The sequence below is a fragment of the Emydura macquarii genome, unplaced genomic scaffold (assembly GCF_026122565.2).
Source record: "Emydura macquarii macquarii isolate MOO-44397 ecotype Brisbane River unplaced genomic scaffold, CSIRO-AGI_Emac_v2 contig_629, whole genome shotgun sequence".
NCBI classification, from domain to species: Eukaryota; Metazoa; Chordata; order Testudines; family Chelidae; genus Emydura; species Emydura macquarii.
This window is the reverse complement of record NW_027130766.1, coordinates 8,174,675-8,199,531: the sequence shown is the minus strand read 5'-3', so window position 1 is coordinate 8,199,531 and position 24,857 is coordinate 8,174,675. Positions and strand designations below refer to the sequence as shown.

At 39.3% G+C, this 24,857-nt stretch overlaps 1 protein-coding gene across 2 annotated transcripts; it reads left to right on the top strand.

Moving 5' to 3' along the window:
* Positions 1-5,076: 5,076 nt before the first annotated feature.
* Positions 5,077-11,142, top strand: LOC137148290 (keratin, type I cytoskeletal 12-like). 2 transcript variants are annotated; one of them, XM_067540936.1, is made up of 8 exons: positions 5,077-5,637; positions 6,249-6,331; positions 6,614-6,770; positions 8,033-8,194; positions 8,302-8,427; positions 8,817-9,028; positions 9,888-9,979; positions 11,045-11,142. In XM_067540936.1, exons 1-8 carry the CDS (start codon positions 5,077-5,079, stop codon positions 11,140-11,142), a joined length of 1,491 nt encoding a protein of 496 aa, XP_067397037.1. The 2 variants fall into 2 exon arrangements, with proteins under 2 accessions (XP_067397037.1, XP_067397036.1); XM_067540935.1 differs by having other exon boundaries at positions 8,817-9,034.
* Positions 11,143-24,857: the final 13,715 nt, after the last annotated feature.

Below are 24,857 nucleotides of genomic sequence, written 5' to 3'. Positions count from 1 at the left end.
TGTTAAGGGAAATTCGTTTGTTGGACTTTCATGTCACAAGGTCAGAAATTGAGGCAAAGGACACTGCCCAACCCATTATCGTTGGGTGTTTGCCTATAGTTAGATGCTTTTGAATTATGATTGTAGTGTTTTCCCAAATCAATGTTGGGTCCCCTTTTCCCTTTTCATAAAAGTTTTATTTTGTTGTAAACAGATTCAGTGCTTGAGAGAGGGGAAGCACTGCCTCTTAGGGCCAGGGGTGGTATTTAGTTCTCCCAGATTACTGGTGGGGGCTCAGGCCGGTCCTCTTTTCTGTTAAGAGAAACCCCAAAACGTTAAACCAGGATCTTTCTGCTGCCAACTTAAACTGGCAGAAGAGTAACACATGAATTATGCATTTTGTGTCTTTTTACAGGGAGTGACAACAACATCAAGTCCCCCTGATTCAAATGATTGCTCATAGGCATTGCAGACATGCCATGCTTTCTTTGCAGTCTGGCTTTTCATAAAATCATAGATTAGGGTTGGAAGGGACCTCAAGAGGTCATCTAGTCCAACCTCCTACTCAAAGCAGGACCAACCCCAACTATATCATCCCAGCCAAGGTTTTGTCAAGCTGGGCCTTAAAAACCTCTAAGGATAGAGATTTCACCACCTCCCTACGTAACCCATTCCAATGCTTCAACACCCTCCTAGTGAAAAAGCTTTTCCTAATATCCAATTTAGCCTTCCCAAACTGCAACTTGAGACCATTGCTCCTAGTTCTGTCATTTACTACCACTGAGAACAGCCTAGCTCCATCCTCCCTAGAATCCCTTTTCTAGGTAGTTAAAGGCTGCTATCAAATCCTCCCTCATTCTTCTCTTCTGCAGACTAAAGACTAGTTCCTTAATCCTCTCCTCATGTCATGTGCTCCAGCCCCCTAATAATTTCCATTGCCCTCCGCTGGACCCTGTCCAATTTATCCACATCCTTTCTGTAGTGGGGGGTCCCAAAACTGGACACAATACTCTAAATGTGGCCTCACCAGTGCCGAATAGAGGAGAATAATCACTTCCCTCAATCTGTTGGCAATGCTCCTATTAATGCAGCCCAATATGCCATTAGCCTTTTTGGCAATAAGGGCACACTGTTGACTAATATCCAGATTCTTGTCCACTGTAACCCCCAGGTCCTTTTCTGCAGAACTGCTGCCTAGCCAGTGGAAATGGATTCCTTGAGGACCAACTCCATGATTTTTCCGGGGACTGAGGTGAGGCTGACTGCTCTGTAATTCCCCGGATCCTCCTTCTTCTCTTTTTTGAAGATGGGCACTATATTTGTCTTTTTCCAATCATCTGGAACCTCCCTCAGTCGCCACGAATTTTCAAAGATAATGGCTTTTAGCGAGGTTTTGCCATTTCCATCAGTTTCTAAATCTTTCCTAAACTTCTGTACATATTCAGCCAGTGGTTTCCCCACTGCATCAGTGCCATCCTCCCAGGAGTTCCTGATGTGCCTCTGACCTTCCTTCCATACAGGAAATTGCATAGGGTGAACTCTGTGGAACTTAGGGATACCTCCCTGTAAGCAAATAACATTACATGCCTGTCACTTGACTTATTGGTTGAATACATTCTCAACATAAATTTTAGAGTTCCATTGACCCTTTCAACTAAATTGTTTGTCGCTAGGTGATATGGGGCAGATGTTTTACCCCACACATCTGCCATAAGTCACCACATAACTGGGACATGAAATTTGACCCATGGTCTGAGATCTCTTCTGGAAAACCTACTCAGCTGAATACAGTGAGCAGAGCCCTAGCCTCTGTTTCAGCCTCTATATTAGAATAGGCTAGTGCCTCTGCATATCTAGCGGCAAAGTACACTACTACCAATATACATCTCTTTCCTCTTTGGGTTGGCTAGGTCATTGACCCAACTATATCCATAAAAGGGCATAAGCATGAGAATGACTCTATAGCCTGGTGATTAGAGCACTCACTCAGGATGTGAAAGACCCTGTGACAGAGTGAGGGAATTTTCTTATGTTCTTAATGGTTTGCGTGAAAAGGATGTGTGACTCGGTTTCCCTGTGTGTTGCTTGTTAAATGAGGTGGTGGGCGAGGATGTTTTTTGTTGCAGAGGACCAGGTGTGACCTGGTCAAGCAGGCTGAACGTTGAACAACAGTCTGGAGACTTTAGAACTTAGCAACCAGTAAACCAGAAGCTGCCCCATCTTGGAAGCCAGCTGGTTCTGGACAGTGGGAGGACAAAGGAGCTGAGGAGACAGGGGCCTGGTGATCTGGAAGGCAGCTGCAGCTGGTTCTGGCCAGTGGCAGCACAAAGGACAGAAGAGAGGGAGTTCAGGTGCTCTGTTTACCCAGAAAAGTAGAAGAAGAACAGAGGAGGGGCTTTTGCGGGGAGGTGATAAAAGGGTGGTTGGCTAGAAGGAGGGGTGCTCCTGGACTGGGGACAAAGAACAGTTGAAGTCCATCAGGACTGGGACAGGTCCAGGGACTGGGACTGTGCTGACACTTTCCAGGCTTGGAGGCCCTGAGAACTTCCTGTGCTGTGTTCAGATGTTCAATAAACCCTGTGTTTTAAACTGGCTGAGAGTCACTGCAGTCTAGAGATCAGGATTGCATTGTTCCGTCTGGGTACGGAGGCCCTGGGGGTCCAGAGCAAGTGGATTCTCTGAGGGGGCCCACAGCAAAAGACAGGCATGCTGAAAGCTCAGAGAGATTCAGTTCCAGGAGGAGGAGGAGCCCAGGGCTTAAACCTGAGAGAGAATGGATCACCAAGAAGGGCTGTAACAGTCAAGGGGGTCCCTCCCAGAGACCGTACAGAGCTGAGAAAGCACAGGTCCTGTGAGACCATGACAGACCCACATGCCAGTCCCCTGCTTGAATGGCTTTTTAATTATTTATATTATCCATAGTGCAACAGCTTCAATAGAAGAGATTAAGGGATTTCCCACATTGAAATATCCCATATACCAATGGTTACAACATTTACCTGAGAGATAGCAGATTATTGTTCAAATCCCTTTTCCCATCACATCAAAACGGGACTTGAACTGGGGGTCTCCAACATCCCAGGTGAGTACCTGAATCACTGGGCTAAAAGTTATTAAGAAATTTTTTACTAACACCTTTTCCCAGCAGTAAACGCATACTGCATACGGTCTTTCCCACAGAGTACTGGTTTAGTAAGTATGCCATGCCTATGCCTACAGTCAAAGAAGTAAATTTTGTGCTCTTGACAAAACAAACACAAAAAAAACTTCCTTTTGAAAACTCACCTGCCCATTCTATTATGAACTGTATACACACAGCTGTCAAAGAAAGTACTTTTTATCTTTCACAACCATGAATCAGACACCATCTGACTGATTCTATTCTAAACAAAAAATGCTTTTAATGGAACCTGTCTTTTCACTTGTTCTCTGGAACCAATACAGCTCATAACAAATTTCTGTCAAAAGCATACCCATGCTCCAGGGTGTGGATAAATTAAAAAGTGATAAACTTTGAGGTGACATATATAACAATATAATTAAGTCAATACAAAGAAAAGTAAGTTTTCTGTTTACTGAAACAACTTTAGAAGGAAAGTGTGCTGACTTCAAGTGTTCCCATGTTTAAACCCGTAACAAGAACATATATTCGATCTTTAGATATCTCAGAAAAGAATATTGTACTATCTACCAGCTTTCAGTCCCAATAGCTACTTTTTAAGATGTGCATGCATCTACACCTAACAATGAGATTTTATGGTCAGGAAACTTGTGTAAGGATTCTAACTTAATTGTTGGTTCAATAAAATGTATAATATTGTCTCCCCTCTCTCTTTTTCCTTGAAGACCATTACAGATGCAATCATTTTCTTTGTCCCACATTGTATGTTCCTTCTATGATTCAAATTGGTGTTTGTGTAAAGTATCCTGCTAGCTAGCATAGCACAATATAGTGCTGTAGATGTAACATAAGGTGTTTCCAGGCTGGAATTCCTGCCCTCCCATCTGTTAAAAAATACACCGAGGGTGCGGGGAGGGCGGGCACACTAGCAGAGGCTATAGGTGCATTCATTTCATTTTCCACAGTTTAATAAGGAATAAGCAGCATGGTGACAAGTGCCATTATGAGAATCTATATAGAAAATTGGCATTTTCTGAGTCTCATGGACATTGGTACAATTTATACCAAAAGGTGACATCGCTTTTGAAACTGGTAGAAAGAGAAGCAATACACACTGGTAGAAGCTTGTAAATCATCTACTAAAATGCTGTAGTACTAGTATTTCACACAAAATCTATGTTAAAAGCTCATTGAGACTGCATGGTTAAACACCCAGGCACCAAAAATGCCAAAATTAAATATGTAAAATTGTATCAATGTAAATGCACGAAGTACAAACACAGTTGAATCATTTACAAACAGCTTAGGGAAACAAGGACAAACCTTTAAAGAGTTCAATATAAAATGGTTGTATTACATATCACAAACGTTTCTCTTAAATTCTTCCCCATACCATACTTATTATTGGTATCTATGTGCTGGTATTTTTTTCTGCTCAATTTTTAGTGATTTTCTAGAGAAAATAATGTTTTTGTTCTTTTCTTTCTCTTTCGTGGTAACTGACAAAGATATATAATGAGATTAAAGGAATCTTTCTACTGATTCTCTCAGGTATAATTCCTACAATAATAGCCACAAATAATAACGGAGATTAATATTAGAATGAAAAAAAAGTTATGTACAAGCAATTAAAATGAAAGAAGACTTTTCTGTGCTCAGTTGCACATGATGAAACATTATAATGAAAGCTTAGCTCTACTCCACCCATATCCTCTATTAGTAGAACAAATATCTGGAGGGTAATCTATTTTCACATGAATGGATAATACGGATTTGCACATATCATTTAGTCTGGTCAGGAGATGTTAAGCTGGGAAAAAAAGAAAAGAAAAAGATTGAAGTGTTTTGATTGAGGAGGTGTGGACTTTACAAATGAAACACCCATCTCTTTCTGTATATAAAGGCTAAAATTGCTTTATGAGCTACCCTGCTCTATTTCATCTACTTGCTACACTAGATCAGGGCATTTGAACACTATGGCTCTTTCTGTGCATACAGGGGTAGGATCTCGGCAACTTTCGTCCCGGAGTGGTGTTAGTGGAGGATCTGTAAGAATATCTAGTTCCAGTAGTGGAGGCAGCTTTGGTGGAAGTGGATTTGGCTTTAGTGGGGGATCTGGTACAGGCTTTGGTGTTGCTTCTCTGCTTGGTTCTAATTCTGGCTTTGGTGGAAGTTTTGGTAGTAGCTTGGGGGGAGGTTTGGGCGGTAGCTTTGGAGGTAGCTCAGGTGGAGGCTTTGGAGGTGGCTTTGGCGGAGGTTTAGGAGGTGGCTTTGGTAGCTGCTCAGGCACTGGTTTTGGAGGTGGCTTTGGTGGTGATGGTGGCCTTCTCTCCGGCACGAAAAAGGAAACCATGCAGAACCTGAATGACCGTCTGGCTGCCTACTTGAGCAAAGTACATTCTCTGGAGGAGGCCAATACTGAGCTGGAGCGTAAAATCCGTGAGTGGTATGAGAAAAATGGCCCTGCTGCTAGTGGCCATGGAGCTGGCCATGATTACAGTAAATATTACCCAATAATTGAAGACCTTAGGAATAAGGTAAAAAAAACAAACACCTAACTGCTGCATCTTTTTACAATCTAAATTCACCTAACATTGTCCTAGGTGAAAATTACAAGAATTATTTTGAGAAGTTGAAAGCAAATTTTCTCTATGGTATTGTTATTTGTAATGATCATCTATATCATTGTGCTGATACTAAGAACATTGTTGTTGTAGTGCAGATAAAGCAAATGTATTTAAATTATGTGGCTATTTCCCTTTTAATGATGTGAACTCACTGGCCTCATTTGAATTAAAGAGAAGGTAGAGATAAAATTAGCTAAACTAACTCAGATTATTACCTTCTTCTTGATAGTTAAAAAAAGTTTTCATGTTAATATCCTTCAAACTTCTTGCGCCCCAAATTCAATTTCTACAATAAAGAGATTATCTGAAAAGCTAATTCAGAATTCATGAGACAGATATTCACTGGTATAAACTGGTGTTGCTTATTTACATTATTTGAGAATCTGGTCCTAAATATTTTAGTTATATATTGTACAAGAGTTTAATGAATGTCCCTTATATTATTATATTACTAAATATACTGAGCAGTGAATCCATCAGGTTATAGAATCACTCTCTGGGCATCCTGCTTGTCTTTCCAGATAATTAATGCAACTATTGATAATGCCAGGATCGTTTTGCAGATTGACAATGCCAGACTGGCTGCTGATGACTTCAGACTGAAGTAAGTAGAGACTGCTATCATGAAATCTATTATGAAACCCATTATTAATGTTTTATTTAAAAATGTCAAATACATTTAGGCCTTTTCAGACATTTCTCTTAGAAAATTTCAATGAAATATTATTGTACAATTTAATAACAATCATAATAATAATATATTGTTTTTTGAAGTGGTAGCAAAGGATGAAACCATTTAGTAATAAACAGTTATATTATTTTTATCTGTATAGGTTACTCTGATCCCATTTTTGGTACAAAAACCTGGTTTATGATTTCTTTTAAGATATGAGAACGAAGCAGCCCTTCGCCAGAGTGTGGAGGCTGATATCAATGGTCTACGTAGAGTTCTGGATGAGCTGACTTTGAGCAGAACTGATCTAGAGATGCAGATAGAAAGCCTGAATGAGGAGCTGGCTTACCTCAAGAAGAACCATGAGGAGGTAGACAGATTTTTTATGCTTCTGTGTTGCAGTTTTCTCACCAATTGATTCATAGTACAACTCAAATCGTACTGGAAAAAAAAAATGAAATGTGCAATGTCAGTCTTTCCTCTTATCTTTCATCCCTAAAAAGAACTCTTTTTGTTGTTTGTTTTTGTTTGGAGTTCAATCAAGGAATTGGGGGAGAGAAACACTGAAAAAGGTAGACAAAGAGACAAAATGTAGACTTTTAATGGTGCTAGTATTACTGGTTTTCTCAGATTCACCTCCCATAATATAATAGGCAATTTTCCCAATAATATATGCTTTGTATAAGGCCCTTTGTGTAGGTACAACAGATAGGCCAAGATAGTTGTGGCAAAAGGATTAAATAGGCTTGGATCTGCCATATAAGTATTGAAAAAACTTCAGACCACACCTTTTGATTACTTTTATGTGCTTTAAAAAAATCATGTGCAAAAGACCTTTAAGATGCACCAGCAAGTTACATTTTGTTTAGTTTTTACATTCAGCTATTTACCTTTTGCCTTTGGGGAGGCAGCAACATGTTTTCTTTCCAGCTTCTCCTGAATTTCTGGGTTCATTCTGGAAATGTACAGGAGGCTGAACTGTCAGCATATTTACTTCCACTAGTATGCAACACATTTTTAACTCTTGCTATCACTTCATCACAACAGCTCTTAGTTTTTTGTCAGTCTGTTCAGTGATTAATTAAATGAAATTGGGTTGCAAGATCCTTTCATACTCTTTTTCAAAGTATCCTGAAAATCAGCCAGATGTGTTAATTTGATAAAATGGAGCATTTTCAACAGATGTGGCAAACTTGTAATCAAATATAAACAAATGTATGAACAAATATTTTTTCTGTTAATAGTAAGTTCTCTCCCAAGTTGAAAAATACATAAATGAACCAGAGGAACTTCTAGTACCCTATCTTCCCCTTCAGTGATTTTTTTTTAAACTAATAATCTAGGGCACCGGATGGGGAAGAGATGACTTCTCTGTAATTTAGATATGTCCAAAAAGGTGTAAAAAATTGAAACGGCAAGACGGTTGAGATGAATTACTGAGGTTGCTGTGATTTAGTAAAAATAAATTCCTACTTAACAGGGTAACTAGTAGATTCAATTTGATTTGATTAGGAAGTCTTCATATTGAATTAAAAGGATCTTGAATCATACAGTTTTCTTTATACATAATTTAGGGCTGATATTTTGTTCATTATTATATTGAAACACCTTTACTTCTGTTTATCCTTCTAGGAGCTTCAAGGTTTCCAAGGTAATGCCACTGGCCAAATTAGTGTTGAAATGGATGCTGCTCCAGGAATTGATCTGACCAAGCTTCTGAATGACATGAGAGGACAGTATGAAGTCATTGCTGAACAAAACCGTAAAGAGGCTGAAGAATGGTTTAATGAAAAAGTAAACATCTTAGAGATAACAAATTCAGCCAAACACAGGCTACAGTTAAATATAGGACAAACATTTGTAATAGCTGAATTACATTCTATTTTACCTTGACATTTCAGAGCACGGAACTGAAAAGAGAAATCTCCACCAACACTGAACAGCTTCAATCAGGAAAAAGTGAAATCACGGATCTAAGACGCATTCTTCAGGGCTTGGAAATTGAACTACAGTCTCAACTTGCCATGGTATGCTGATAGACAGCTGTTACTCAGAGTAACTTCCAATTTCAGATATACTACTGTTTAAGATTAGCATTTAATTATCCCAGGGAACTCTATTCTTTTTAGGCCAAAAACTCCATTAATATCTAGAATATCTGAATTGCAAATAATGCATTATAAAACAAATATATTGTTATGACTGGGTACAGCAAAAAACATCATTACATATTTAAGAAGTCAAAGCAGAAATTTTAAAAATTAATATTTCATTCTAAGAAAATTTTCAAATGTTTCATTATACATATTGAGAAATGAGCCATCATTTTAGTCCATTTTTCTTCCTAACTATTAAATTGTTTTCTTCTCTCCAGTCAAAGATTACATTTAATCAAGAACATATCTTTCTTATGCAGAAAAAATCCCTTGAAGACACATTAGCAGAAACAGAAGCAAGTTACTGTGCTCAACTCTCACAAATACAGCTTCAGATTGGGAACCTGGAGACCCAGCTTTTCCAGGTCAGGGCTGATATGGAGCGCCAGAATGCAGAGTATCAGCAACTCCTGGACATCAAGACCCGGCTGGAAATGGAGATTGAGACCTACCGTCGCTTACTAGATGGAGAGTTTGGGTAAGTAAAGAACTGAAATTGAAAACTGACTTTTCACTCATTCTCATAGTGAATTCAATGTGAATTCCACAATCTTTCATTGTAAATTCCAGGAAAGTAGGAATGGTTCAGACAGGTGGTCCACAAATCAATAGAAAGTAAGGTCTATGACACACACAGATTTCAAGAATACATTCTTTAGTAGTAAAAGATCCTGTAATGATTAAAGTTGTAGTAGATCTTTTTAAATACAGAAGCCACTTAAGGAGAATCAGCAATTCTATCTTGTATTTAAAGTTACTCCATGAATGTGATGGTTTATGTCTGAATTGGAGTTAGTGTGCACTAGCCGGAATTAGAGATACATGGAATTTCAGGGCTTCATTAAGATATGCCAGAATTAAACTTGTGTAAAAGTAACGAGATTGTTTACACAAAATTTCATTAAAATTATTGTTATTCTGTTTTGGGCCATTTGACCCAGAAATTTTGTTTTTTGTGGAGTTTCTGCAAAATTACCAGACCAATGACTTAAAAGAAAATTTTGAAGTAGATATAGTCATATATGTTTTTTTTTAATGTTAAATAAATTGTCCTTTTCAATGAATGCTTTCGGTGACCTGGTAAGAACTGACCAGGCAGGATTGCACTCGTATTGACCAGCTGAAGCAGGATAATTTAATGATTTTTCTTTAAGTAAAGTTCTCACCCATGATATTTATGATTTCAATATTTTAAAAAAGAAGAAAACAGATGGAATTTATTCCTGACTCATCCAGAATTAAAAACAAACAAACAAAAAACACTTGCTGCTCCATATTACTATATCCTCATTACTATTGTGTGACATTGTATATCTGTGATTTCTTTGCAGAAGTGGATTTGCTGGGGGACAAGGAGGTTCATTTGAAAGTTCATCCTTGACAGGTTCCAAATCACAAACACAATCACTGGATTCTTCTAATGGTGAGTAGAGTCTCCTGGGATAACATTTATTTTTACAAGTGCTGTATTGACCCTGAGCATTGAACTTCAAGTGAAGTTTAGAGTTGTATATATATATATATATTACTACCAAGTATTGTGAACTATAGAATGTAAAATTATCATTAATGTTTGTATGGTGGAGGAAATACCCAATTAAAATTTTATAAAACCACTGCTGTAACTAAATTAGTAAATGCCATTAGTAAAATTCATCATGACAAGAAACATTAATCTTTAATTTTAAAAAGATTACGGACATAACCAGTTATCTGTGTATATAATTCTGCTTTATAACTTTGATTGAACAAGTCTCATGTCAATGTCAACGTACAAAGGTTCAGCAAATGCTGTAAGTAAACATGTATATGGGAGGTCAGGCCAATGTGAGAACCGCAAACACAGTTAGATGTGGGACAAAAAAGATTGTTCTTGACCAATGCAGGCTGCTGTATGCTTGCATTGTGCTGGTCATGGTTTTTACATAAGCTGTTAATGTGCCTTGCTTCAAAGCAGTGAATGGAGACAAGACAAATCGGCCTCCCTCTTGCTCTGTCATGGGCTGTTGCTTCCCAGTTGTTGGGGTGAACATGACATGCTTTCAAGTTTGACTTCAGTATGTCCTTATATTGTTTGTACTGGCCACCATGAGAACAGGTGCCTTGCTTTAACTGACCATAAAATATGACTTTGGCTTTTCTCAAGTTGGCCATATGAATGAAACTGAGCAATGCCAGACAGCCAACAACAATTAAGGATTCTGATATTGGGAATCTTGTCCCGCTATTTGACCCTGCAAACAGACCTAGGACAGAGCATGTGTAACTGATCAAGTTTCTTAATGTGGCAACAATTGTCCATGTCTCACAACCATACGAGAAGCACGGTAAGCACAACTACCCAACAGACATTAAGCTTAGTGCTTATTTTGACACCCCTATCATCTTTTAGGCAGCATGACATCATTGCAAATTCCATTCTGCATTTGGAGGCTTTTTTAATAATGTTAATATTTTCATAAACTAACTCTTTTTTACTACTGTTTAGATCCAACCAAAACCAGAAAGATCAAAACAATTGTTGAGGAGGTGGTGGATGGTAAAGTTGTCTCATCCCATGTAAAGGAAATTGAAGAGAAGATGTAAGCAACAGCATGACACTGTAGAGGATCCATTCATTGGGTTGTTTCATTGACAAGCATTAATAAAGAGACATAACTTTGGATCTCTTTTCTTTTGTCTGAAGTGATGTTGCCTTCTTTTTCTTTTAATTTTACTATGATTCTTTGTATAAAACAAAAAATACACTTCTGAATCTCTGAAGTTGGTAACGCAATAAACATTCTGTTTCAAATTATACTAGCCTTTATTACTTTCAATGTATTAACAATTCAAATCCAGCTATTGTCATATCATTAGTAGACACTTGAAAAAAACAGGTTTCTAGTGTATGTGCTAAATTTTCAGTTAATTCATTATACAGTAGACTTTTATCTGTAATTTTGATAAGTGAGTAATAAATATAATTACTTCACTATTCTAAACCCCATATGCAGGTTTTTTCTAATAAAAAGGAATAAACAAGCTTTTAAAATAGGAATGCTTTCTGAGAGGTGCTATCATAACTTTAGAACTGTAGTTATTGAACATATACTTTCTTCTGTTCAGTATCTTCCTTTACCACACAATTTGTGTTTGTATGTTTGTAATTTTAATCCTTGTTTAAGAAAGACAGTGTTTGTTCCTGCCAGAAACAAGAGCATTACGTTCAAACACTATTTATGTTTGTGATCAAAGCAGTATTTGATGGTGTACAATTTAAATCCCAACCTGGAGTATCAAGATGCATTTATTATGAAATTTAAGTACATTCTTTGTTGCCTGAATTTCTTCCACCTGGAATCACATAACATACTCTGGGGCACAAATGTTGCAGATGAGACTTTATTTTAAAATCTTAACTTAACCGTAATGAAGGAAGCCTCATATTGGTGATTTTACTACTGGGGCACTAGGGATACTTAAGAAAATAAATTCCATTAATCAGTTACAATTAATTCAACAACATAATGCTTCCAAATGAAGAGCCCATATGATTTAGACTGTAAATTCTCTGGATCGGAACTGATTTAGTCTGTATTTTGTAAAGCATCATGAACATTCATTGTGGTGATATAAATAATTATTTATTATTATTACTCATAATTATTATTAATATGACTAAGCTGCTTCAATACCCCAGAATACAAGACACATTCCACTAGGGGACTCCCTAACAATGATAGTCAGACTTCATGAACAACTGTGAACTTTACTGAATAGTTGAGTACCACAACAGAAAACTGAGAAGCAGCATCAAAAGTATCCTTCATTAATGAATACACAAGCAGCTATAGAGCGTTTACATATAGTGCTGTGCCTAAAAGTATAACCCAGCTCTAGTAATGAAGCCTCATGACAATGACTGAGATACCATCACAAGAAACATTCTCTAAAAGCAGTGACTTCTCTTGGTGGGGTGTGTTAAAGGAGGGTGAGCATGACATATGTAGCTAGCTTGCCGCAATGCTAGGGCATGAGATGGGGATAGCCAATGTATATGATATGGCATACCCCCTTTACTAGCAATGAAGTTGCACGTTAGCGGAACCCACTCCATCCCTGATATCAGAAAACTAATGACACATGAAGGGCAAATTTAGGCTTTGTCTACACTAGCACTTTTGTTGGCAAAACTTTTGTTGGTCAGAGGTGTGCGAAAAAAAAGGCCCCCAACTGACATAAGTTTCACCTACAAAAGCGCTGATGTGGACAGTACTATGACAGAACATCTCCCACAGACACAGCTACCACCGCTTGTTGGGGGCGTTTAATTATGCCTGTGGGAGAGCTCTCTCCTATCGGCATAGAGTGACTACACCGGAGACCTTTCAATGGTGCAGCTGCTGCGGTACAGTTGTGCTGTTGTGAAGTCTCTAGCATAGACATTGCCTTAGACAAATTGTTACTGCCACAATGAAAAAAGACATTTAAAATCAATGTTCTTTCTGCAGAATTAAGAATGCCCATGCTTGTACACTTACTGAAAATGAAAAAAGTATTTGAAAGTAGATAGATGTTTCAAAGTATAACAACATAACCAATTATCAGCTAAATTTTAGGTATCCTGGTATGTCATCTATCGGGCACTCACAAAACAAATTGTAGGTGCATGTTTGCTCCCATGCACGGTTACCGAAATTATTCTTCCCTTAGCAGTACCCGTAGGGATGGTTTCGGCACCCCCTGGAACCCTGTGCACATGCCGTGGTACATAAGGCACCGCCGGCCCTACACCTTCTCAGTTCCTTCTTGCCGTCAACTCCAACAGCAGGGATGGAGGTGAGTCATGGAATGGACACGAGCAACACATCTCAAAGAACAACAGTTACAAGATAAGTAACCGTCTCTTCTTCAAGTACTTGCTCATGTCAGTTCCATTGTAGGTGACTCAAAAGCAGTACCTTGTATGTGGATTCGGTGTTCACAGATTTGTTGATTTCAGCACCGCCCTGCTAAAGCTGGCATTGTCCCTTGCCTGCTGAACTATGGCATAGTGGGATGTAAAAGTGTGCATCAACGGCCATGTAGTGGTTTTGCATATGTCCTGGATGGGCACTTGCGCTAGGAACGCCGCAGAAGAGGCCTCCGCTCTAGTAGAGTGAGCTGTGAAACTTCTCGGAAGGTGAACCTTCGCCTGCTCAGAGCAGAACCCAATGCAGGAAGTTATCCAAGAGGAGATTTGCTGCGAGGACACAGGTGAGCCCTTCATCCTGTCGGCCACTGCCATAACAGCTGTGTGGACCTACAGAATGGTTTCATCCTCTCAATTTAGAAGGTCAGGGCTCTGTGCACATCCAACGTCTGCCACCTCCACTACTCCTCTGAAGCATGTGGCTTTGGGAAGAACACCAGCAGGAAGGTGTCCTGACTGACATGGAACTGTGATACCACTTTGGGCAAAAAGGCCAGGTGGGGCCTCAGCTGGACCATGTCTCTATAAAAGACTGTGTAAGGCAGCTCTGAGGTAAGTGCCCTAATCTCAGATACCCTTCTAACTGAGGTGATGGCCACAAGGAAGGCTACCTTCCACAACAGCAGCAAAAGGGGACAGGTAGCCACGGGCTTGAATGGTGTCCCTGTAAGCCTGGAGAGGACTAAGTTTAGGTCCCAGGGGATAACGGATCCCTAACCTGGGAGTAAAGTCTCTCTGTACCCTTGAGAAACCTAATCACCATGGCGTGGGAGAAGACCTTGAATTGGAGGATAGAAGGCTGAAATGGCAGCCAGGTGCACCTTCAACGAGGCCATGGCTAGGCCCTGGAGTTTAAGGTGCAGCAAGTAGTCCAACACCGACCCGATTGATGCTTGGTGGGTTGTGACCACCTGGGCTGCAGCCCAGCATGTGAATCTCTTCCACTTGGCTAGATATGATGCCTGGGTGAACCAGTGCTGCCTGGGCCACCCAGGTGCTATAAGCATAACATTCGCCTTGTCTCTTTTGATTTTCAACAGGACCCTGTGGATCAACGGAATGGGAGGGAACGCATACAGCAGTCTCCCCGACCACGAAAGTAGGAAGGCGTCTGACAGTGTTCCCTTATCGAGCCCACGAATGGAGCAGAACTGACTGCACTTCTGGTTGACCTCGGAAGCGAAGAGGTCCACTTGGGGAAAGCCCCACCTCTGGAAAATCATACTGGCTACCAATAGGTGGAGAGACTACTCGTGGCAAGGTCAGAATGTCCTTCTGAGTCGGTCCACTGTGGTGTTCTTAATACCAGCAAGGTGAGAAGCCACCAGGTGAATATCGTATCCTATCACCAGGTTCCACAGACTCACCGCCTCCTGATGCAGGTCGGGGGAGCGGGCCCTGCCCTGCCTGGTGTTATGATACATTGCAGCAGTGTTGTATGTTAGAACCTGGATCACCTTGCCTTTCAGGAAGGGGAGGAACACTCCACAGGCCAAGCGGATCGCCCTGAACTCTCTGATATTTATGTGTAGTTCCTGGTCTTTCCTCGACCAGGTCCCTTAGGTACTGTGGCCCGAGCTGATGTGTGTCCCTCACCCCAAGTCCAACATGTCCAAGACCAGGGTCACCGAGGAGGCCAGATCTGCAAAGAGGATCCCTTCCGTCACTGACTGGGGGTCTAGCCACCAACCCAAGGAGGCTAGGATTTTTGCTGCATATCCAGGATGGAACACACTAGAGACAGCAATGGACCAAGAATTGGACAGAAACAAATTGAGCAAGAGAGAGCTCTTCATGGAGATCCTGCAAGAGTCTTAGGAGGAGGTACAGATACAGCAGAGAAAGGCTAATAATATCTTCTGCTCTCCTCCTTTTTTCAGATGAAGACAACACAGTCTTGAAACCAGCAAAGTCTGTCTCTTTCTTGAAACCCTCTCTTTCTCACAAAGATCTAAGGAATGCTTGGAAGCCAAATAATGCACATCAGCCACCAAAATAAAAGTCCTCTTTGGATCTGAAGATGGACCCGGAACCAGAGCAAGGGTTAAGGCCAGAGCCAAAGACTTGGATTGCACAGAATCTGGTGAAATACTCAAATCTACCCCCATCTTCTCCCCCCCAATTCTTGAAGCTGAGACCAGAACCAGCCTTGGTTTCAGAGCTGTATAGGCCTTGTCAGAATCACGTGGAAACAACAAATCTGTTGTGAGGGATCCGGTACTGCTAACAGTAGCCGTCTTTTCCCTTTCCGCCTTCTTCAGAAGCAACATAGCTAGAACCAACAACACGACTCTCAGTTCTTTAATAGGCAGTCTGCCTTTCTCCAACAATGGTACCTTCAAAGTTCTGACTGCTTGAGCAACAGGATCCGGAGCTGTACCCAACAAGGGTTCTGATTTCCTGGAACCTTTAAGCTGCCATGACTTGCTGGAGGAAGTTATCGGAGCCAAAACTGGCCTCTTAGACCTTAGATCTCATGACTGCCCGGATCCAGAAGGTTTAGCCTCAAGGGCCTTTTTATGCAGAAGCATTTGCAACCTCTTTTAGCCCTCCTTGTGAGCTCTGGGCATGGAAGTCCAGCAGACTGAACACCCAGAAGGAGATTGGCTCTCTTCAAAGCACTTCAGGTGCTTAAAGTGATTGTCCAACATCAGGAAGATAACTTAAAGCACATCTCTTGAATCCCGGTTTCTTCTTTTTCTTTGGCCCTGCCATAACCCAGGACTGAGCTAACTAACTAGCTTTACTTATCATTAAACTATAAATTATACTAAACAATTAACAAGACACTAAGAATGGAAGAAAACCCGGATCCAAATGAACTGGAGTGGTCCACTTCTATCTTTGATTGGAAGGAACTGAGGTGGTGGAGGGCTCTGCATGCCTTTATATAGCCTTTTCCTCAGAATATTCAGAGATGCTGATCAGAGAGGCAGAAGTGGATGCATAAGCACTCTAAGATGCTGCTTGGAAAAGGTTCTACTGTTAGGCACCACCAGGTGGCAGAATAACCATAAATGGGAATATGCAGAGCCACTTCAAAAAGAACTGCTACTTCCCTCACATTGTGCAGGTGCGCAGGATGGGGCAGGGACTAGATGGAACATTGGCTCCGACCCTCAATGTGCTAGCCAACATACCTGCATTGATGAGCCACATGATATATACTGAGCCAGGCATAAGCCCAGCATAGTGTATTTATTGCCTTCCCAGTGTAGTGAAGAAAACAGAAAGCTCTGAGTCAAAAATGGCTTGCCAGCCTGCTTATGGGGCAACAAAACTACATGTGTCCCCTTGCTCAGGGAAAACTATAAAGTGACAATCTAGCCACAGTTATTCAGGCACTACCCTGATTGAAGAAACAAAATACGCTGAAATCAGCACAGAAGTATCTGCACAGCCTCCTGGCAAAAGGAACTTCAAAAATTGCAAACGAGTGTAACAAATTATAGAAAGGTTAGGTAAAACAATCATTACAAATAGTTTATTCATGTCAGATAGAAATAAAGCTGTAAAAAATATAAGAATTACTCAGCTTTCTTCAAAAGATGAAGACGGAAGAGTATAAAGAAAGGTATGACCTACTCTACTACATCCATTTTCTATCTTGACATAACAAAAACAGAAGAAATAACACAAATGGACATTTTGGTGCTGGCTATTAATAATCATAATTTACCTAATGATGGGCTAAAGAAGGTAAATCAACAAAGAATATTATACACTTAAGAAGAGTATGATTCAATTTCAAATTTGTATATAAAAGCTTAAAATTATCTTCACAGCCTCGATTTAAACTACATTTTTGCACTGGAAAACCCTGTACAACTACTTCATAACAATGACTTTCTTTTATCATGAGTGCAAGCAGGTTTCCTCCTCCCAGAGCATCAGCAGATCTGTCTGAGTACTAAGCAGTAACATTTGGCTTTGGTGGAGGCTCTAGTGGTGGATCACGTGTTTCTAGTGGTGAGATGTGTGGTAGGGCACTGGTGAAGTTTGGGGTGTTAGTTCAAGATGGTATGATACTGAAAGTGGGTCAGTGGAAAGCTTTTAAACCAATGGTATGTGAGGGTTGTTGGTGGTGAATGATAGATGTCTTCTCTGTGGTGATGAAAAAGAAACCCTGAAAAACCTTAATGACTGCCTACTTGGGCAAAGCACATGCTTTGAAGGAGGCTAATGGGAGCTTGAATACAAAATTAATGAACAGTATGATAAATTTGGCTCAAGAGCTGGTAATGATGGAAGACCTCAAGACTACAGTAAAAGTTACACAATCTCTGAAGACCTTAGAAAATAGGCTAAAAATATAATTCTGAAAGGCTTTAAGCTTCTTCTATCTAATGTTGTGCCTAGCTATTATTCTGTAACCTTGATGGATACACCTATATACCTGATAATACATGAAATTAACATCTCTCTTCTTTTTGCCCCTGGTTACTTAGGACACCCAATCTGAACTGAGATTGTCATAAACACAACATCTAGTATATGTAGTTATTCAGCATTGTAATATTAGATTTATTCTCAAATTTACATTGCAATGACAACTTGAGATGAATGTTTTCCAGTAAGAAGTAGAACTGAAGTTTATTAGCCAGGTTTTACCAAATTTTAGAAATACAAGTTGTGATCGGCAGCGTGGAGACACAAGTGCAACAGATAAGGGATGACATAGAATGCCAGAATTCAGAGTATGAATTACTCCTGGACATCAAGATTAATCTGGAAAATGAGATTGAGGTTTACCGTAACCTGCTAAAAAGAGAGGGAAGATAAGAAAAGGGAAGAATACAGAAGGAAACAGTGTATTTACAGTTGAACAAATAACTGATTTTTCAATTCAGTGGCAAAACTGAAAAATAAAATTTAAAAAAAAAAAAAATCTTTTGGGCTGAACCAGAAAGGGAATTTTTTCAGTTACCCTTGCTGAAATGAAAAACCAAAAAAATTCTGTTGCAGATCAAACAAAAATTTTGTGTTTTGTTTTTTTTAAATATATCTAGCTATATTTCTAAACAAAATATCAAAACTTTTGGAAAAAAATTTTTTTGTCCAAAACTATACTTCAAATTCAACTAGCGTCTTATACTAGTATAACACAGTTAGATATAACTCTCTACAATCAAGGCATTAAATATTTTAAAGTATATTTTTCTACTTTACCACAACACAGGCCAGACTGTGAAGCCCTAACTCCTGCAGGTGAGCAGTGACTCTCAAGAGTAGTCCCAATGAAGTCACTACTCCCCAGTGAGTAAGGAGTTCACATTTGACCAACAGATATTTTGATCAGAAATGGAACTGAGCCAAAAACCCAGATCTGAACAGTTCATTTTGGAAGGTCTGGGTCTGCATATAAACTTTGCAGCTTAGGACCATTTCTTTAAACACTTATGCAAGTGTAATACCTGGTTACAAAACACAATACCTGTTTTTCTATATTAAGCAGGTAGTGATTTCCAGTTAATCATGAGTTAGGATTTTAACAAACACATCATACTAAGGGCTTGATTCTGTCATCCTGACTGACATTGAATAGTATCTTATTATAAGAACATAAGAATAGCCATATTGGGTCAGACTAATAGTCCATCTAGCCCAATATCCTCTCTTCTGAGAGTGGCTGATGCCCGATGCTTCAGAGGCAAAGAGCAGAACAGGGCAATTATTGAGTGGTCCATCCTGACATCTAGTCCCAGCTTCTGGCAGTTGGAGGTATAGGAAAATTTGGAGCATAGGGTTGTGTTTTTTAGTATCTTGGCTAATAGACATTGATGAACTGATCTTCCATTAGCTTATCTAATTCTGTTCTGAACCCAGTTATATTTTTGGCCTTCATAATATATCCTGGTAATGAATTCTACCGGTTGACTGTGCACTGTGTGAAGAAGTACTTCCTTATGTTTGTTTGAAATCTTCTGCCTATTAATTTCATTGGGTGACCACTGGTTCTTGTGTTGTGAATTTTCTCCACACCATTTATGATTTTATAGCCCTCTATCACATCCACCATAGTCATCTCTTTTCTAAGATGAATAGTCCCAGTCTTTTTAATCTCCCCTTTCCACTATGCAAGTGAATAATCCTGTGAACATCACTAAAATTGCTATTTTTTTTTTTTGGCACTTTTGAAAATGGCCCTTTTACTAGAAGTCAACATCGCCTTCAGAACAAATAAGTTTATTAGATCACAGTTTTGGGAAAAGGTAACTGCACTACGAAAAAGAGCCAATTATTTTTTGTAGTATCTAATAAATTCAGTGTATGTTTACAGATTGGACTTCCATATTAAACATAATAGCTATTTTGTATAATGTCTAGGAAGTACTGCATCATTCTTTATCTATTTTATAGAACAGATCATTGATGTCACTATTGACAATGTCAAGATTGTTTTGCAGATTAATAATGCAAGACTGGCTGCTGATGACTTCAGAATAAAGTAAATTGGGTGAGTTGATAAAACCAAACTACTGGCAAGGATAAGACAGTAAAAGTGCCTTTTACTCTATAGCATCCTATATTTCAGATTTTAGTATAAACAAGAAGTAATTAGACACAGAGATACTTACTTTAATTTTTAAATGGAACTGATTTATAGTGAATATTTTTTTAACATTAAGGTACACAAATGAGTCGTTCCTCGAATCTAATATCAGTGGTCTACAACTACATATACTCTTGGAGGACCTCACTACAACTAAATCTGATCTGGAGTTGCAGACTGAAAGTCTGAATGAGGTGCTGGTTTATTTCAAGAGGAATCATGAAGACGTAGGAGCATTGTTTTGGTGCTATGCTTTCCATTTGCAGCAACGAACACACCTTTTTCTCCCAGTGCTGCTAGGAATTATTTTCATACACACAGATTACATCTACACACTGGTGTGATTCCTCTGCTAGGGTGTGTATAAATGATATTAAATATTCGTATCAATTATTAATATAATATTAAATGAGAGCTAGAGTGAGTATGAATATTCATGCGTCCACAGTAGTATGAGTAGGAGCATCAGAGGCACCCTGAGCCTTGCTAAGTACATACCCACCAAAGTGGGTTTCTACTTGTATGGCTCAGCTATGCCTTCACTACCACCACCCATGCTACCGCAGCAACACTGCTATTTATATTCACGCTAGGTCAATGAGATTTACTGTGAGTATGCATACACAAGCAAGGGAATCACCCCAGCTTGTAATGTAGACCTGGTCTCTGAGAATGTGTCAATGGGACTACTCATGTGCTTAAATGTAAGCAGGTACTTAAATACCTCACTGAAACAGTGCCTAAATCAGGTGATCCAAAGGCAGTCTCACTTTGTGTGATACAGTAGAGACTGTGTTAAGCTTATTCCATCCAGGTGGTAGTCATGTTTTCATATCTTACAGTGTGATGTCACTATGTTATTAAAGTCTTCCTGGCTTCTCCTTCTCCAGAAACTCAGAAGTTTTCAAAGGGTTACTAGTGGTGATATCAATGTTGAAATGGATGCTGCTCTAAGAGTTTATCTGACTAAATGACATGAGAGCACAGTATGATGCTCTTGCATAAAAGAATCATAGGGAGGCAGAACAGTTCAATTAACAAGTAAAAATGGCATTATTTTTGAAGTATAGCAAGTATATGAAACATAGATTTTATTTAATTAACTAATATATTTTATTTGATTGTGGTATTAGTGTGGAGCCCTGCAACAAGAGATTTCTGCCAATGTTGATCAACAGAGCTTAAGAAAGAGTGAAATAACCAGTCTGAAACACACTCTTCAGGCACTGGAATTAGAGCTCCAGTCCCAACTTGCCATGGTATGTAACAGTTGTCACACCAGTTTTCATAATTCAAAATATAATACATCTTTGCTGCATATATAATTATTGTGATAGTGATTTATATTCCACCATGAAAATATGTTCCTTTGTGACATTGTGAAGAAAAACCAACTAAATAAAGAGCATCAAGATCCGCCATAGACAATCTTTTTATAGATGTCAAAACCAAGAGTCAAGAAAGGAAGAAATCTCCTAAACAAGTGCAGCATCCTGAGTGGCATGAAGAAATATTTTCTGTTTTTAAAATCAGAATTAAACCAACAGTTTCTCATTTTTTTCACTTAATTGAGAAATATTCTTTAATGGAAACCAAAAAGTATATTCTGATATTCTAACTTTATTTGCTAGTATATTTCAATAAACATTTTTACTATTACTTTGGTCACAATTGTATTTACATTAAACTGTGAAACTCTGCACTACACTTGTCAATACCAATAGAGAGAGAAACTCAAAATATTTATAATTTAGTCTCAGTTCTGATAAGCATATGGATTATGAATGTTTATTCACATTTTCTGAGTTCATTTCTAGAATGACATCCTTCTACCCTGTTCACCACACATAAACACAGTGACAGCAGTTTGCAGCAACATCCAACACTAGAATTAAATTAATCAATTCCACTACCCTTCTCCACCACCTTTGATTATCTTCAAGGATACAGACCCAAGTTTCACCTTGACCCTCGTCAGACAGGAATTCTTCAAGAGGGATGCTTACTCTGAGTAGCATCTCTTAATAATGGAGGCCACCACCCATGGTCTTCCTCTTCCACTCGCAACATCTCTTTGTCATATATCAGAAACCTGAGGCCATAATCTCTTTCCCATTCTTATCAGTATCTCCCTTTTGATGGGGAAAATGTAGCCACTACTCATCCCCTTTCCCCCAAATGTACATGTATGTAGGCATAAACATAATCCCAATATAAAGGAATAAGAAATACCATGTATACAAACAAGAGCACAATTATGGTTGCTGTAAAAAGCAAAACATAGAGTTTAGTTTATTTGCTGTTGTTCTGTTGAATAATTTTTGCAGTGTGTATCTACATTTATATTATTGCCTAAACTGGCCACTATCACCAAAACAATAACTATGACATCAGAAAAAATACAAGTATAAACTTACATAGTATGCAGAAATTACACTACCAGCCACACTCAACAGTCAGTTTCCGTATTCCAAGAAAGCAGCAACAAAAGGCATCAATGATGACCATTGACCAAAGCAGCTAGCAACTAACATGACACTATTTTTAGACCACACAGTGCAAAATAATTTACTCAAAATATCCAGAGTATAAAGCTAAGTAAAAGCCAACATGAATAATGTAAGTATTCAAAGTAACAAGTATTCAAAAGGATATAAATCCCAGCAAAAAAATAAATTTCACACTTACCTTTTGCTGTCAGAAATCTCTATGCCATGCCAGGAAGATGTTCTCTACATGGGAATAACAAAAAGAAAGAAAAAAGAAAGTTAATACTAACTAAATACAAAATAAAGAAAATACACAACCCGCACACTTTTTGCAATACGCAAGGTTCTCCTCTTAAACTAGATGATTCCCTCCATGCCACAAAACTATAGGTGCACATGAACCATGATGTCCAAAAACACCCTCCTCGCTTCCAAGAAGAGCCAACAACTTAAAGATGACTTTGGCTGTGCAGCTAAAAGCATCAAAGGAAACTGCTTCTGAGAAGCCACCTGTCAACGCTGGCTAGATGGTAGGGGGTGGGGGGTGTTTATTATGTTTATTATGTTATTTAACATCAATATGTCAAAATCATAATTCATATAAGATATGCTGTGTCAGGTACTGTTAGAAAGGCTATAATGTGCTAAGTAAGATGATGATGTTATGTTCATGTGTTATATGTGTAATGGAAGTTATGGATATGGTTGATATTTCTCTTCACCATAGCCAAAACCATAATCTGAACTGGGCCATGGGAAGGAATAAAGAGGGGCTTCACTCCCCCTTACTTCCTTGTATGGCCAAGTAAGGGCTGTGATATTTAAGCCATTAGACCAGATAACCATTTCTTTAGCCCACCTGCCACCAAGAGACTGAGCCCCCACACCTACAAGTTCACTTAGTAAAAACTGAGTTCCACCCTCTGCTATTCACAATAAAACAGTCAGTGCCCTTTTGCCTGCACACCTGCCCATCTACAGATAGGGTAACGGGACAGAACACTCAATAACTGTGGTTCTGTTCATTCTCTCTGAAGCATCTGGCACCAGCCACTGTCAGAAGACAGGACACTGGGCTAGATGGATCACTAATCTGACTCAGTATGGCCATTCTTTTGTTCTTATTTCAGAAGATAGTAAGGAAATCTCTACAAGATAACATTCTTCAAGTTTCTACAAGAGGATGATCTAAATTATAGTGGAATAAAATGGAGAAGACACAATAAATTATTTTGACTAAAATGATCTCATTATTAATGAGAATATTATAGCATATGTATATTACAGCAACCCAAATTATAGCAATCTAAATGCTCCCTGTTAGCATCCCAAACGTAGAGCGGAAGCGGTGGAGCCATGGCCAGCACAGCAACCTGGGCACACATCACTCTCTACTCAAAAAATAAGAATGCCATGGCAGTTCCACCCAATGCCACTAACCCACCATAACCCTACCCTCTGCTACACAGGTGAGCTGCTTAAGAAAGAAGATATAAGGAGCATTAGATACCAAGGTAATAGGTGCAATTAGATAGCTCAGCAGTTCTTAAACTGTGAATTGAGACCCCAAAGTGGGTTGCGACCCCATTTTAATGGGGTCGCCAGGCCTGGCATCAGGCTTGTTGTAGTCCAGGGCTGAAGCCATAGTCTGAGGAGTTCAGTCCTGGGCGATGGGGCTCAGGTTACAGTCTCCCACCCCCACCTAGGGCTGAAGCCCTCAGACTTTGGCTTTGGGCCTTCCACCCACCACCCCACCCCACTCCACCCCCGCCTAAGGCAGAAGGCCTCGGACTCAGGCTTCGGTCCCCCTTACCTGGGTCGTGTAGTAATTTTTGTTGTCAGAAGGGGATCGCAGTGCAACGAAGTTTAAGAACTGCTGAGAAAGAGAGAGACAGAGAGATCTAGACAAATCAGACTCCTGAAGGAAGTACTGTAGCTTGGAAAAGTTGAGTGCCACTGGCCTAGTGAAGCATTCAGTATTGGAATGTGGCTCATTTTAGACTGATCTATTTTGGGGAAAGTTTAAATAACATAAACTTTTAAATAAATCCTGACCATGTTGTAAGATATATTATTTATTCCTCTCTTCTCACTGAGATGTCTAATTAGCAGAATATATCTGGAATGGAAACATCTTTCCCCTCCTGCAGAACAGAAAGCTAGAAAGTGTTTTGGTTCCTTTAGGTTTAAAGTAGGATCTTTCTCTAATGTATATCATTTACAGGTATTGCTCCAAAGGTCAGGCATGAGTTGACAAAGCTATTTTCGGTTAAAGTCGAATACAAAACTGACAAGTGGGTTATAG